The 13,556-nt window shown below is 44.3% G+C and overlaps 1 protein-coding gene across 8 annotated transcripts in view; it reads left to right on the top strand.

Annotated features, from left to right (window-relative positions):
* Positions 1-13,556, top strand: part of NTM (neurotrimin) — a 959,656-nt gene that overhangs the window by 924,361 nt on the left and 21,739 nt on the right. For all 8 annotated transcript variants that reach the window (XM_005884368.2, XM_005884365.2, XM_014531860.1 and 5 more), the window contains 2 exons: positions 9,384-9,518; positions 10,713-10,833. In XM_005884368.2, coding sequence (XP_005884430.1) covers positions 9,384-9,518; positions 10,713-10,833 — 256 coding nt within the window. The remainder of the gene's footprint in view (positions 1-9,383; positions 9,519-10,712; positions 10,834-13,556) is intronic.

The raw sequence follows: 13,556 nt of genomic DNA, 5'->3' as shown, positions 1-13,556 counted from the left end.
CCCCCTCCCCCATGTTGTATTCCATTGTGTAAATGTACCACAGCTTTTTTCCCACTCATCTACTGATGGGAACATGAGATGCTTCCAAATCAGGGTGCACATATTCTTTCGGATTGATGTTTGGGATTCTTAGAATATACACCCAGAAGTGGGATCACTGGGGGAAAGGCAGTTCTATTTTTAATTCTTTGAGAAACTCCATAGTGTTTTCCACAGTGGCTGCACCAGTCTGCATTTCCACCGTCAGTGCACTAGGGTTCCCTTTTCTCCACATCCTCACCAGCACTTGCTCTTTGTTAATTAATTAATTAATTAAAATTTATTGTTTAAAGTATTACATAAGTCTCCTTTTTCCCCATTGACCTCTCCCCAGCTGCCCCCACCTCCCAAAGGACTTGTATGCATACATATGAGCACAACCAATGAACACAGACAGTAGGGGAGAGAGGACAGTTAATTTATTGAAGGTAGCCATTTTGACAGGTGTGAGGTGATACCTCATTATCATTTTAATTTGCACCTCCCTGATGATTAGTGCCCTTGAGCATTTTTTTCATGTACCTATTAGCCACCTGTGTATATTCTTTGGATAAATTTCTAACTATTTAGGTCCTTTGCCCATTTTTTAATTAGATTGTTTGTCTTCCTGGTGTTGAGTTGTATAAGTTCTCCTTATATTTTGCATATTAACCCCTTATCAGCTGAATTATTAGTAAATATGTTCTCCCATATGATGGGTTCCTTTTTGTCTTGATGATGGTTTCTTTTGCTGTGAAGAAGCTTTTTTAGTTTAATATAGTTCCATTTCTTTTTTCCTATGTTTATCCCTCGGAGACATATTGGCAAAAATATTGCTCTGAGAGATGTCTAAGATTTTATTACCTATGTTTTCTTCTAGGATTTTTATGATTGTGCTTCTTACATTTAAGTATCTTATCAAATTTGAGTTTATTCTTGTGTATGGTGTAAGTTGGTGGTCTGGTTGCATTTTTTTTTTGGCAAATACCTGTCCAATTTTCCCAGAACCATTTATTGAAGAGGCTGTCTCTGCTCCATTATATATTCTTATCAAATATTAATTGAGTGTAATGGCTTGGATCTATTTATGGGGTCTCTGTTCTGTTCCATTGATCTATATGCCTGTTCTTGTGTGAGTACCAGATGGTTTTGATTTACAGTGGCTTTGTACTATAGTTTGACATGCAGTAATTGGATTCCCTCCAACTATGTTCTTTTTTCTCAAGTTTGCAGAAGCTATTCAGAGTCTTATGTGGTTCCATATAAATTTCTGGAATATTTATTCTACATCTGTGAAATATGCCATTGGTATTTTAATAGGAATTGCATAGAATCGATAGATTTACTTTGAATAGTATAGACATTTTAATGATGTTCATTTTTCCAATCCATGAACACTTCCATTTGTTTGCATCTTTCTCTATGTCTTCCTTCAATGTCCTATAGCTTTCTGAATACAGACCTTTTACCTCCTTGGTTAGGTTTATATCTAGGTATCTTATTTTTGTTGTCGTCGTTGCAATAGTAAATGGGATTCTTTTACTAGTTTCTCTTTCTGGTAATTTGTTATTGATTAATAAAAATGTCATCAATTTCTGCATATAAATTTTGTATCCTGCTACTTTGATGAATTCATTTAGTTTTTTGGTGTAATCTTTAGGATTTTCTATATATAATATTGCACCATCTGCACATAATGACAGTTTTACTTCTTTCTTTTCAATTTGAATGCTTTTTATTTCTTCTTGTCTGATTGCTGTGGCTAGGATTTCCAGCACTATGTTGAATAAAGAGGTGAAAGCAGACATCCATGCATCTGTGTCTTGTTCCTGATCTTAAAGGAGCACTTTTAGTTGTTGCCCATTGAGTATGATATTGGCTATAGGTTTACCATATATATAATTGATTCCAGAGAGGAAGAGAGTGGGAGAGAGAGATAGAAACATCAATGAGAAAGAAACATTGATTGGCTGCCTCCTGCAGCCCCCTAATGGGGATCAAGCTGCAACCTGGGCATATGCCCTCACCAGGAATCAAACCAGTGACCTGTCCATGCCAGGGATGATGCCCAACCAATTGAGCCACACTGGCCGGGCTCCACTGTATTCTTGATGTCAGATACTAGTATACTGTTCTGCACTTCTAACTGCTTCTTATTTGTGATTTTATGTCCCTTTTCATGCTGATGTAGTTCCCATTACATTTCTTGTTGTTCCCATTAAGTTTCTTATAGTTCTCACTAAGTTTATTGAGCATCCATTAACCATTACTCTGAACTCTACCTCTGATAAATCGCTTGCCTCCATTTCATTTAGCTCTTTTCATGGATATTCCTCCTGTTCTTTTATCTGAGGCCTGTTTTTTTTTGTCTCCCTATTTTAGCTGTCTCTTTGTGTTTGTTTCTATGTATTACATAGAGCTGCTATGACGCCCCATCATCGTGGAGTGGTCTTAGATAGTAACTATCCTGTGGGACCCAGTGATCTCCTGAGCTGGATGCTTTAGAAATGTTTCTTTTGTGAGTTCTTTGGGTTCTCCTGTTGTAATCAGGTCTTGATTGTTGTTTTCCTGTTCATGGGTTGGAAAGGTTGCCGGATTGTGAGGCTCAACCCTGACCATGTCATGCTGAATAAACAAGGAAGTGGAGATGTCCCAGAGCTGCTAATAAGGAATGATGCCCTGCTGACACCTTGCTGTTAGCTCAGTGAAACATGTGTCAGACTTCTGACCTATAGAACTGTCTTGCAGGCCTGTTTTCAGTAGTGGCAGCTCATCTATCCGAGTCACTGCCACTTGGCCCCCATGTCTTCCCAGACCAATCCCACCTGCAACTGTCCAGCAGCGACTGCTCAAACTACCTTTTCTGTATCCAAAGGAATAGTCAAGGAGAAAAAATATATATAAAATATGTGTATATCCTTCTATTTTTAGCAGCGAAAGTAGAGACATTTTCAAGCCCTCAGCAGGTCTCACGTGGGCTATGCAACACTACTGACTTGCTTAGAAGAAATCATCCTGAAATATTGTATCCCTTGTAAATCAAATCCTCTTTTAATTGAAGGGAATAGAACTTTCTAGTTCAAGGATCTGTGGTGAATCCTTTGTAAAGTTTATTACTATGAAATTCCTACTAGGAAAGCAAAGATCTGATTATTCTTGCATTTCTGCATTGAGATTTTCTTGTGTCGAAGATCTTGTGTATTAAAATGCTTTCAAACTGAGTTGTGATATCTGTGAGAACAACAGTCATGAGAGCTTACCATTTATTGACAGTTGACTATGTTCTACGTACTTCCCACACATTTCCTTCTTTCATACTCACCAAACCCTATAACGTCGTGTTGTATCCCCCCATTTAACAGAAGAGGCCTGAAGAAGTGAATTGTCAGCTAGTAAATTCTACGGGGCCAGTGTGAGGGCGTTAGAGCCCAATCCAGCCCCACAGTGTAGCCAGGGCAACGATGCCAACAGCCATACTGCACCTGCCAAATAATCAGACCCTCAGAAGCTATTCATTCTGTGTAGACGTCACATTTGGAAATGCTTTTACTATGTTCCTTGATTCCTTGATACAGCAGAAATTGCTGTTGGGATTTGGTCTGTAGCCCACATGCTCCCAGCAGCACAAGGATTGTCACATCCACACATCCATGTGGCTCTTAGGGCCCTCCGGTAAGCCTGTGGACTTCAGCTTTCCCTCGGAGTTTCCTCTGCCAACTTCTTGGAGTCCATACCATGTGCTCAAATACAAGTCTTCCTATGGTCTTCCCTTTGCCCCTGTCAGTGCAGCCCCTCACCTTCTGAGGTTCTGTTCTGATTGGCTGATTTCCAGCTGCTCTGAGTCATCAGGTGGCCAGGGATGAGGAGGAACTTCACAGAATCACTGGCAGGTGTTGACACGGGATCTCACTGCAGCACCGCCTACCTCTAACATCTTTCAGAAACATGTCTTCTGTAGTTTCTGACCCTAATCACTTTTTTTTCTTTTTTAAAAAATATTTGTATTGATTTCAGAAAGGAAGGGAGAGGGAGAGAGAGATTGAAACATCAATGATGAGAGAGAATCATTGATGGGCTGCCTCCTGCACGCTCCCAACTGGGGATTGAGCCCGCAACTCGGGCATGTGCCCTGATCAGGAATCGAACCGTGACCTCCTTGGTTCATAGGTCAATGCCCAACCACTGAGCCACACCAGCCAGGCTAATGACATTCTTCATGAGATAACAAAAACAGTCCCTCTGGCTCTGCAGGGGTTGGTGTTGAGAAAGAGTAACTACACCTCTGTCACATTGTTCTTGTGCTGTTCTTTTCCACCGGACCTTCCAACATCTGAACAAAGCCACGTCTTTCACCATCAAAACACAAAACCTCCCGTGCACCTCAGCTTATAATGAAGGCACCTGGAGGGACCCCAGCTTCCCTGTCCTGTCAGCAGCTGTCCCTGGAGCCCAATCTGAGTTTCACAGGAACATCTTTATGAAACCAAGAAGTTGAGGGAGCAGTGGTGAGAGAACTAGTCTAGTACTAGACTAGGCACAGTATTTGAACTAAATTTTTTTTAAAAAATAATTCATCCCAACTCTCACTTCTGGGTTCCTTTGTTATGTACTTTTTTTTTAAGTTTCTGAGGGCCCATGATTTTTATCTCAGCTGGTGTAAATGCCATAAAAATATTAAACAAGCAGACAGCTGTGTCCTCTCCTCTCCAGTAGCGACAGCTGTTCTCCTGACAAGCTTATTCTTAGGTGCGATAAAAATGATAATCATGGCTATTATTATTTGCAGTTATAAGCACTGTTAATCCCCAATCTATGAACTCAGGAACGTGGGGTTTTCTCTTCCAAAGGGTATTACTTACACAGGGCACTTCTGTCCATTATTGAGGGAAGCTGCTGAGCTCAGCCCATGGGCAATGCGAACCTCCTCTGGGGATTGGAGGGCAGGTGGAATCACGTTTCCAACTTGCTTCATTTCCCGGCTTGAATTGTCAGATTCCACTTAATGAAATAGCTGTGTTCCTGAAAAGTTGGCCGTAGAACAAATTCTGTTCAATGCATCATACTTCCTCATTGATCTTCATTTTTAAATTAAGGATGCATTTCCCTGAGGAAATAATTGGCCCCAAGACCAATATAAATTATACTAAACACTCAATAAACCTTTTTAAATTGCACATTTAAAGAAAGTCAGTGCTGTTAGAACATTAATAGTGATGATATGTTTAACGTCAGGAAATACAAATATTATGCTAAGAAGCTAAGAACAATTACCAGAAGTGGTGTTGTGGTGGGAATAGAGCCACGTGAGGATTAGGAGAGCAGCATGGAGTCCCTGGATTTTTTTTTAAATTAAGTACTTCTGAGCCTATCAATCCATCTATTAATAAGAATTTAACAAACTTCAAATTATGTAAACTATTTCCCTCGGTGTCTTGAGAGCCAGGATGTGCAAGACTCAGTCCTGCTGAGAGAAGGTTTCAATTGCACTGGAAAATAAGACAGTGAATATAGCAAAAACCATCTGTGGATTGGACATCAGGAGAGCTGGTGTGATCTGGCACTAAACCGACACGGGCTCCTCTGAACTGCAGTTGCCCACATGAACCATACAGGGATTGAACAAAATCACTAATTTCCTAACTTGACTATATATGAGAATTTCCTGGTAAAATTATTAAAACTCCTCATTCCAGGACATTTTGTAGTTATGGTAGGATCTAGAAATCTATATTTAAATAATTCTTCTAGGTAATCCTATTGAATCAGACTATGCCCTATCATAACAACAATGGGATTATATAACCTTCACTGATGCTTTGAGCTCTTTAGTTGAATATTTTTGTGATTCTAAAGACAAGACGAACTCTAGATGAACTAGATGAACTCTACACTCAGACAGCCATAGGCACTGGGAATTGGGAGAGAGACAGGAGTGTATTTGTTTCCTAGGGTCCACAGGAAAGTAACAAAGAGGAGGCAGCTTACACAATAGAAATGTCTCCCAGTTCTGAAAGCCAGAAGTCCAAATTCAAGGTGTCAGCTGGTCCATGTTCATAACCGGAGCACACATAGTTTTAAAGGAAAACTTTGCTCAAATCATTGACTCTTATAAATTCAGATTTTGGTTTAGTTTGTTTTGTTTTGTTTTTTCTTGTTGGCTTATTTGTCTTAGGCATCCCCTTTAGGAACCTCATTTCTGGTGCTTCAAAGTTTAATTTATGTATATACTGACTCTCTTTCTCTCTGGTTTTGCCATCTTTGCTTTTAGTAGAGGAACAATGTATGTGAGGAGAACGGTGAAAATAATGGCAAGGAAAGCTAAAATATATAAAGCATGTTTCTATGTATGAATTAGTTTTCACATGCCTCACCCAATTGAGTCAGAGAGTGCATGAAATTGGTGAGTAATGGAGTCATTGTGGTTTTCCTGTAATTCTACACTTGGTTTGGGGAACACAGGATAGTAAAGTTAAGCCTCATTGTTTTCCGCATGATGAACTAAGTGTAGATTCTTTCCCCGTGGTAATACAAATCTGGACCTTCCCCAAATCGTAAGCTCTCCAACTTCCTTCACTACGTAAGATTGCCTGATAGAAATATATAAAATTACACACATCTTCACAGAAAATGTGATGACTTCTTGATTGTGACTACCCTAATATCTGTGACCTTGCATTTGTGTCTATGACTGTAATCCCCCTACTTGTTTCTCCCTTTGTATGTCCTTATAATGAGCCCATGCAACTGAGTCCCTGTATATCTTACTGGGGTCACACAAGAGCATATTTGGACAGTAGCATAAAATTAGATGTTTGGTCTCCAGGTGGAGAGAAGGGCGAGAGACCCAGAAAAACCTATGTAGTTGTGTTTCATTGCTTTGATGGTGCAGTACACAGCCTTCCCAGGGATCTGGGGTCCGACCACTGCTCAGACACGGAGCTCAGTCCAGAAACAGCTGTCCAGAACTAATTTATTTCCTAATGCTACGGCACTGTTAATTTATAAATTACACTGGTAATTCAAGCTATTATTAATTTCAGATGGTGTAGGGCAAGCCTAATTAAAATATGACATCAATTGCCACACATATGTACCAAAGACTACCATTTAAAATTAATGGGAATATTAAGTGTGACACTGGTCTCCGAGATGCTTTGCACAGTAATTATAGCATTCCGGCAGGGAAAGATCTGACAAATGTAGGCTCGGGCCTGGTAGCAAATAAACAACAAGATGAAAGGAATCACCAACTCTTCCTTTAAACCTTTGCTCCTGGTTTTCCTCATCCTTCCTCACATCAAGGCGAGTACTTTTCCCCCTGAAGATGCTTAGGAAGCAAGAACAAAAGGCTACCATGACAATTAGAGAAGTTTCTTAACTGGTTTGGGACTGTGAGTTCCCATGGGTCAATGTTGAGTGTCTTCTCCACATCCTGAACTTTTTGACCCTGTTTTCTACTCATTACCATGTTCCTGGATCTTCCTGGAAATTTATGAGCCTTGTTTGTCTTAGTAGCTACAGGCTGTTCTTTCGCTCTTGTGTAGGTAGTGAAGGCAAGAGTTCCCGCACATATGTAGCCTGGGTTCCCTAGGTCATGCGAGTACATGAGGAAATGGCAACCTAATTGAGCGTATTACTGAAGAGTGACACAGCGGGATCATGTCCAAGGAGTGGTGGCCAAGTTGGGCAGGTCATGGCCCTTTTTCACAAAATGGTTGTTTTGTTATTGTTGCCATCATTATCACTACTGTTGTTACCTGGACAAAACAGCGACCTTCATGTCACATAACAAATACAACTGTAACTTACATAGCACGTCTATCATTCTTTGTATTATAGCAGTTTCTCGCTGTTGTTATTTTCACGCTTGGAGCAGCGGGTGCATGTGGCATTACATGGCAGTGCTGTCCCCTGGAGAAAGGTGCTTCTCTCTTCCCTCCCTGCTCATGTGGAGCCACACATGTTAATCTAGCTCCACTCACGGAGCCTGCGCCTCCGGGCAGATAATAGGAGTGTGAGTGAAAGCAGGTGCACAGCACACGGAAGCTTTCAAAGTGCTTTCATGTTTGTGTATGTTTCCATTTGTCACTCCCAACAACCCTCTGAGGTGTTGGGAACGTGTGTACATTCTGCCTTTGCAAATGTCTCAGTTGCTAGTGACAGTCTCAACTCATGCTGCTGCCCCATTGTCACTTTTTTTTTATTATTGATTTCAGAGAGGAAGGGAGAGAGAGATAGAAACATCAATGATGAGAGAGAATCATTGATTGGCTGCCTCCTGCACACCCCACACTGGGGATCGAGCCCACAACCCAGGCATATGCCCTGACTGGGAATCGAACCATGACCTCCTGGTTCATAGGTCGAAGCTTAACCACTGAGCCATGCCTGCTGGGCTCGATAGTCACTATTAATAGCACCTCCTTATACTCCTCAAGGTATCCCAGCTCGCACAATGCATGTATCATTATGCTGGTTACTTCATTGAGCGGAAGAGACCAGATACTTCCCTGGGAAGGAAGCAGTTACTTTTGTTCTCCATTGTCTTTCTTTGAGGAGGTGGGAACTCAGGGCAACAAGGGAGAAAAACAAGAAATGCACCTCCTAGGCTTGAATGTCATGGCCGTTCCATCATCAGATCCTTGCAGCCAGGCCTCCGGTGGGGAGTCCAGTAGGCAGGGGATTGGTGTTATTATGCATGACTCTTCCATACAGAACTGATGCTGATGATGATGAAGTGGCAGTGAGATCTGTACCTGTCCTCTTGTCCTTTCCTTTCTGCCATGTTTGTGACTAGAGCGTGGAGTCCCTGGTGTTGGCTTGTCTGCAGGATCTTATACCCAAGAGCTCTAGTAGATTGAAGTTTGGGAAATGGACTTTTGCCTATCAGTTGACTGTCTAGCTGTAAAAATAACTTTTATTTCATGAGTGTTCCCACTGTCTTTTGTGACGTTTGTGTGTGTAAGCTATTGTGGTATTTTTAACTGATACTGGTATGTGGTCTGGGATGTAGTCATTGGCTCTACTCCAAGGTTCAGTGTGAATGGCACCTGGAGTCAGAAAGAATTGAGATACACCTCAGGTGTCCTTCTCGGAACCAGAGCCAGAGGGCTCGGTAAGGTCAGGGCAGGGCACAGGTCTCTAGGCATTTGTTTAGTCCAGGTAGGAACAGGGACATCTCAGCTAGTCCTTTGGGGAGCTAAGGAGATGGTGGTGGTGGCTGTGGTAAGAGAAGGGAAGTGTGAATGCACACAGTGCTGAGGAATCTGAACTTGGAAGTGGCTGACATAACCAGGTCCTACGTTGGTTTCTAAGAGCATGCTTTTGCTGTTTTCTCTCCTGTGCTACCACACCTTCTCCGGCAGCCGTGGGCTTTGTGAGTGAAGACGAATACTTGGAGATCCAGGGCATCACGAGGGAGCAGTCCGGGGACTACGAATGCAGCGCCTCCAATGATGTGGCCGCACCCGTGGTGCGGAGAGTGAAGGTCACCGTAAACTGTAAGTGTTGTCATGGAACCCTCACCCCATGTGTATGGGAGCGGGGCTGTTGGCATGGCCACAAAAAAGAGATGGATACAGAGCCAACTCTTTGATAGTGAATGGCATATGTGGCTTTTTAAAAATATATTTTTATTGACGTCAGAGAGGGGAAGGGAGAGAGAAATAGAAATATCAATGATGAGAGAGAATCATTGATTGGTTGCCTCCTGCCTGCCGAACCAGTAACCGGGGCATGTGCCCTTGATTGTATAAGAGAGAATCATTGATTGGCTGCCTCCTGCCTGCCGAACCAGTAACCGGGGCACGTGCCCTTGATTGGAATCAAACCTGGGACCCCTCAGTCCACAGGCTGATGCTCCATCCACTGAGCCAAACCAGCGAGGGCGGAACATCATCTGTTTTCAGGTTTATGTCCATCAGATAGAAGCCAGCTAGTTGCTTGGGAGAAACATTGCTTTTCCTGGTCCTGAAACCAAGGGGAAGTTTATCTTTAGGGTCTCCACAAATAGAGCACCTTGAAATATAGTCAACCACTTGCAAACAGTGTTTCTGTATTAAATGGAATGGCGTGTTGGTTACACCTGTGCTTCCCAGTGCACTCCCCTGCAAGCTATTGGAATTGTCAAGCGTTGTTAGGGAAAACTTCAATTGCAAGTAGGCCAACTATATAGGTCTGGCTGGGTCTGGTGGATGCGGGAATCATTTTAGAAGAATCTAGAAGGATGACTGATCCGTACACCCTTCAGGCAATTCTCTATGAATATTATTCTTGCAACTGCGCTTTTGATGGGAATTGAATAGTATGAGGTTATATAGTCTGGCAAGAACCTGGTTTGCAGAAATTCTATGAGGCTGATTAAAACTGCTGACTGCCAACCCAGGGACTGGAGGGTTGATGGGTTGGCATCATCCTGTGCAAGTTAAAAAGTTTAAACAGAAAGCGGGCCTGCATGCACACCTGGTCTTTCGCCTCCCTTCAGAAGGGGATAGCAGCATCCCACGCGAGGCAGACCAAGGTTTTCCTTAGAACTACCGCGAGTGGTTTGGTTCCTGCAGCACAATTTGTGTAGTGAATCTGTGGGCTCAAGTGAGCGCGGTAGATCAGAGAGTGAAAAATACAATCAGCGAGGGAGGCAGCGACCTCGCTGGAGAATGCATTTTCAGATGCTACAGGGCGTCTTCTCTCTGCAGATCCACCGTACATCTCCGAAGCGAAGGGGACAGGCGTCCCCGTGGGACAGAAGGGGACCCTGCAGTGCGAAGCCTCGGCAGTCCCCTCCGCAGAATTCCAGTGGTACAAGGACGACAAAAGGTGAGGACCCCCTCCCTGCACCCACCTCTTCCCCGCACCCAAAGAAGGCATCTTCTCCAGATTCGTGGTTGCGAGGGAAACCCTATGAATTTCTCCCTGAACTCCCCCTGCCTAGAAGGGAGAGGCAATATACAATCACGTCTCTTCCTGGTATTAATGCATTTCAGCTATGTTTCCAACGTTGCCATGCATTGGACTAACCAGCCTGAAGGAAAACATTTCGTAAGGAAAGCAATACTTTACAGGAAGGGCTGCCAGGAGCATGGGAAGGCCTGTGGATTTCTCATAGGCCAAGAAAATAGTATGTTCCGCCTGAAGCTCTTTCTAACACATTCCTGGGCTTGCATGAAGTGTTAGGAACGCTCCCGGGACCCTAGGGGTGGCTAAGAAGTTAGCTGGAGCTAGAGGTCTCAGTTCCGGTTCAGACGCTGTCAGGATTAGTGTACAGGAGTCCATGACCCTAGTTAGCCCTCCTTTGTACCCAGGCTGTTGGTTCACTGTAGGAAAGAGAGAGGGCAGCGTTCCCTCCCCTCGCATTGCTGCAGCCACCACCGGGACATTTGTTGTGATTCGCTGGAGATGGTCATGGTGAGGAGCCAGCAAATGGCACGTTAGCCCAGGGTCAGAGGCTCAGTCCACCAGGCAGCACAATCACCGCTGTGAAAATCGCCATTTTAAGGTGGGGGAGCAACCAATAAAGGTGCAAGAACACTTTTCTAGAAATGGGGAGGGGATGATGCAAAAGAGTCCCAAGGTGTATGTGGGGCGGAGAAGGAAGGTGTTTCAGAGGCTGAGAAGCTAAGAAAGAAAACACCCAAGAGGGTGATGGGGAGGAGGAGAGCGGTGTGAGCCATTCCAGGCCAGGAGGGATCCAGCTGTTGCCCACGTGACATAGAACATCTTCATGGGCTTGTGTGTCTTTCTTTTGGGGGTCAGCCACCAGTCACACACCAAAAGCTCTTCAGGTCTCTGAATCAACCCTTGGTTTTTGTTTAGGAGCAAGTCACTTAGTCATAAGATTCATTGTCTTATCATAATCCTTTCAAAGACACACAGTGTGTTTCCATTTTAAGTACAAAAGACTTCAGTTACAAAGTCTTTGTACTGTATTCATCTAGCCCATTTTCTAGATGGAAGGACAGAGGCAGAAAGAGGGAAACAATCTCATAAAGAGATAAGATAAGAAGAAATAGCTGGCTCTCCCTCTTTTCCCAAGAATTCAGAATCAAGCAGAAGAGGGTAACATTTTCCCATTAAATAAACACAGTTGTCTTTCTTAGAAATGACCTTCCCCCGGGCAGAGGTCATGTGCCCTCCCAGACCTGCCTGTCGGGGGTTCCTGCCAGCCTCGGTGGGTGGGGAGGACGGGCAGCAACAAGGGCCTTGAAGGCAGAGATGTTCTTGTTAATCTGGGTGCCCTGAGGACAGACAACTCATCTGATGGAAGAACACCGGAAATAAATAAATGGGCAGCAGTGGAAAACTGACCCGAACTAGTTAAAGGAGAGAAAAGAAGCTGCCATGAGAACACAGATGAAGAAAGTCTCAAAGTTGCCAGAGCCACGGGCCTCTGAGTCCCTCCCGGTGATGCTCGCTGACTTCCTCCTCCGGGAAAATCCTCGCCATCACTGTCCTATATGGACATCTAACATCAGAAAAACACAGCAGCTGTGGAGCTCAGGGTCAGCTCCGCGACCTTCCACTGTCTAGGTCTTCACCAAAATAAATCAGCTGCATCCTCTTTTTCTATTTTTATGGAGGAAAAATATAATTAAAATGTATGGGAAAGCAGGGTCCTAAACTATGTGGAGGAAAGTAGCGCAGGCCACAGGCAGGAGTGGCCACGGTGAGGAGGGGGAGGGACTCTGCTGGCAGGAAGGCGGCACCATTGGAGGACTGGTCTTTGCCAGGATTTTCCTGGAGGAGGAAGTCAGCGAGCATCACCGGGAGGGACTCAGAGGCCCGTGGCTCTGGCAACTTTGAGACTTTCATCTGTGTTCTCATGGCAGCTTCTTTTCTCTCCTTTAACTAGTTCGGGTCAGTTTTCCACTGCTGCCCATTTATTTATTTCCGGTGTTCTTCCATCAGATGAGTTGTCTGTCCTCCGGGCACCCAGTTTAACAAGAACATCTCTGCCTTCAAGGCCCTTGTTGCTGCCCGTCCTCCCCACCCACCGAGGCTGGCAGGAACCCCCGACAGGCAGGTCTGGGAGGGCACATGACCTCTGCCCGGGGGAAGGTCAGCTCTAACCCAGCTCACATTTCCTGGGAGAGGAGTGGACTTCTGAGGCACATCAAGGGACTCTGCGGGATGGGGACAGCTGTTTTCTCAAATGTTAGGGTAAAACTCTCCTTTTGAGTAGATGGAGCACCTGTCACTGCAGGCCATTGCGCATGACATCAATCAGAGCGAGGGAAAATGGGGTGCTGTCACTTCTAAGGGCCACCCATCCTTGGGGAGCTGAGCCAGGAACCAGCCTTCAGGTGCATTAAGAAACAAGCCTGGTAGCAGCGTGGCTGGGAAATGTGGGACCTCCCAGAAGCCGCAAAGTGGCGCAAACTGCTGCTGGCACTGCTTTTAGCTAAAGACATGTCAGCGCTGTCCAGGAGGAACCTGCTTTGGGTCGGTGGCTCCCCACCGCAGCGCTGACATCTAACTCACAGCCTGGTTATGAGGTGAAGCCTTCTTTGTCCCCAGCCCAGGAATGGCATCCAACTGGCAAA

This window comes from Myotis brandtii, unplaced genomic scaffold (genome assembly GCF_000412655.1).
Source record: "Myotis brandtii unplaced genomic scaffold, ASM41265v1 scaffold826, whole genome shotgun sequence".
Taxonomy (NCBI): Eukaryota; Metazoa; Chordata; class Mammalia; order Chiroptera; family Vespertilionidae; genus Myotis; species Myotis brandtii.
Note: the sequence above shows the minus strand (reverse complement) of the source record. Positions and strands in the feature narration are given on the sequence as shown.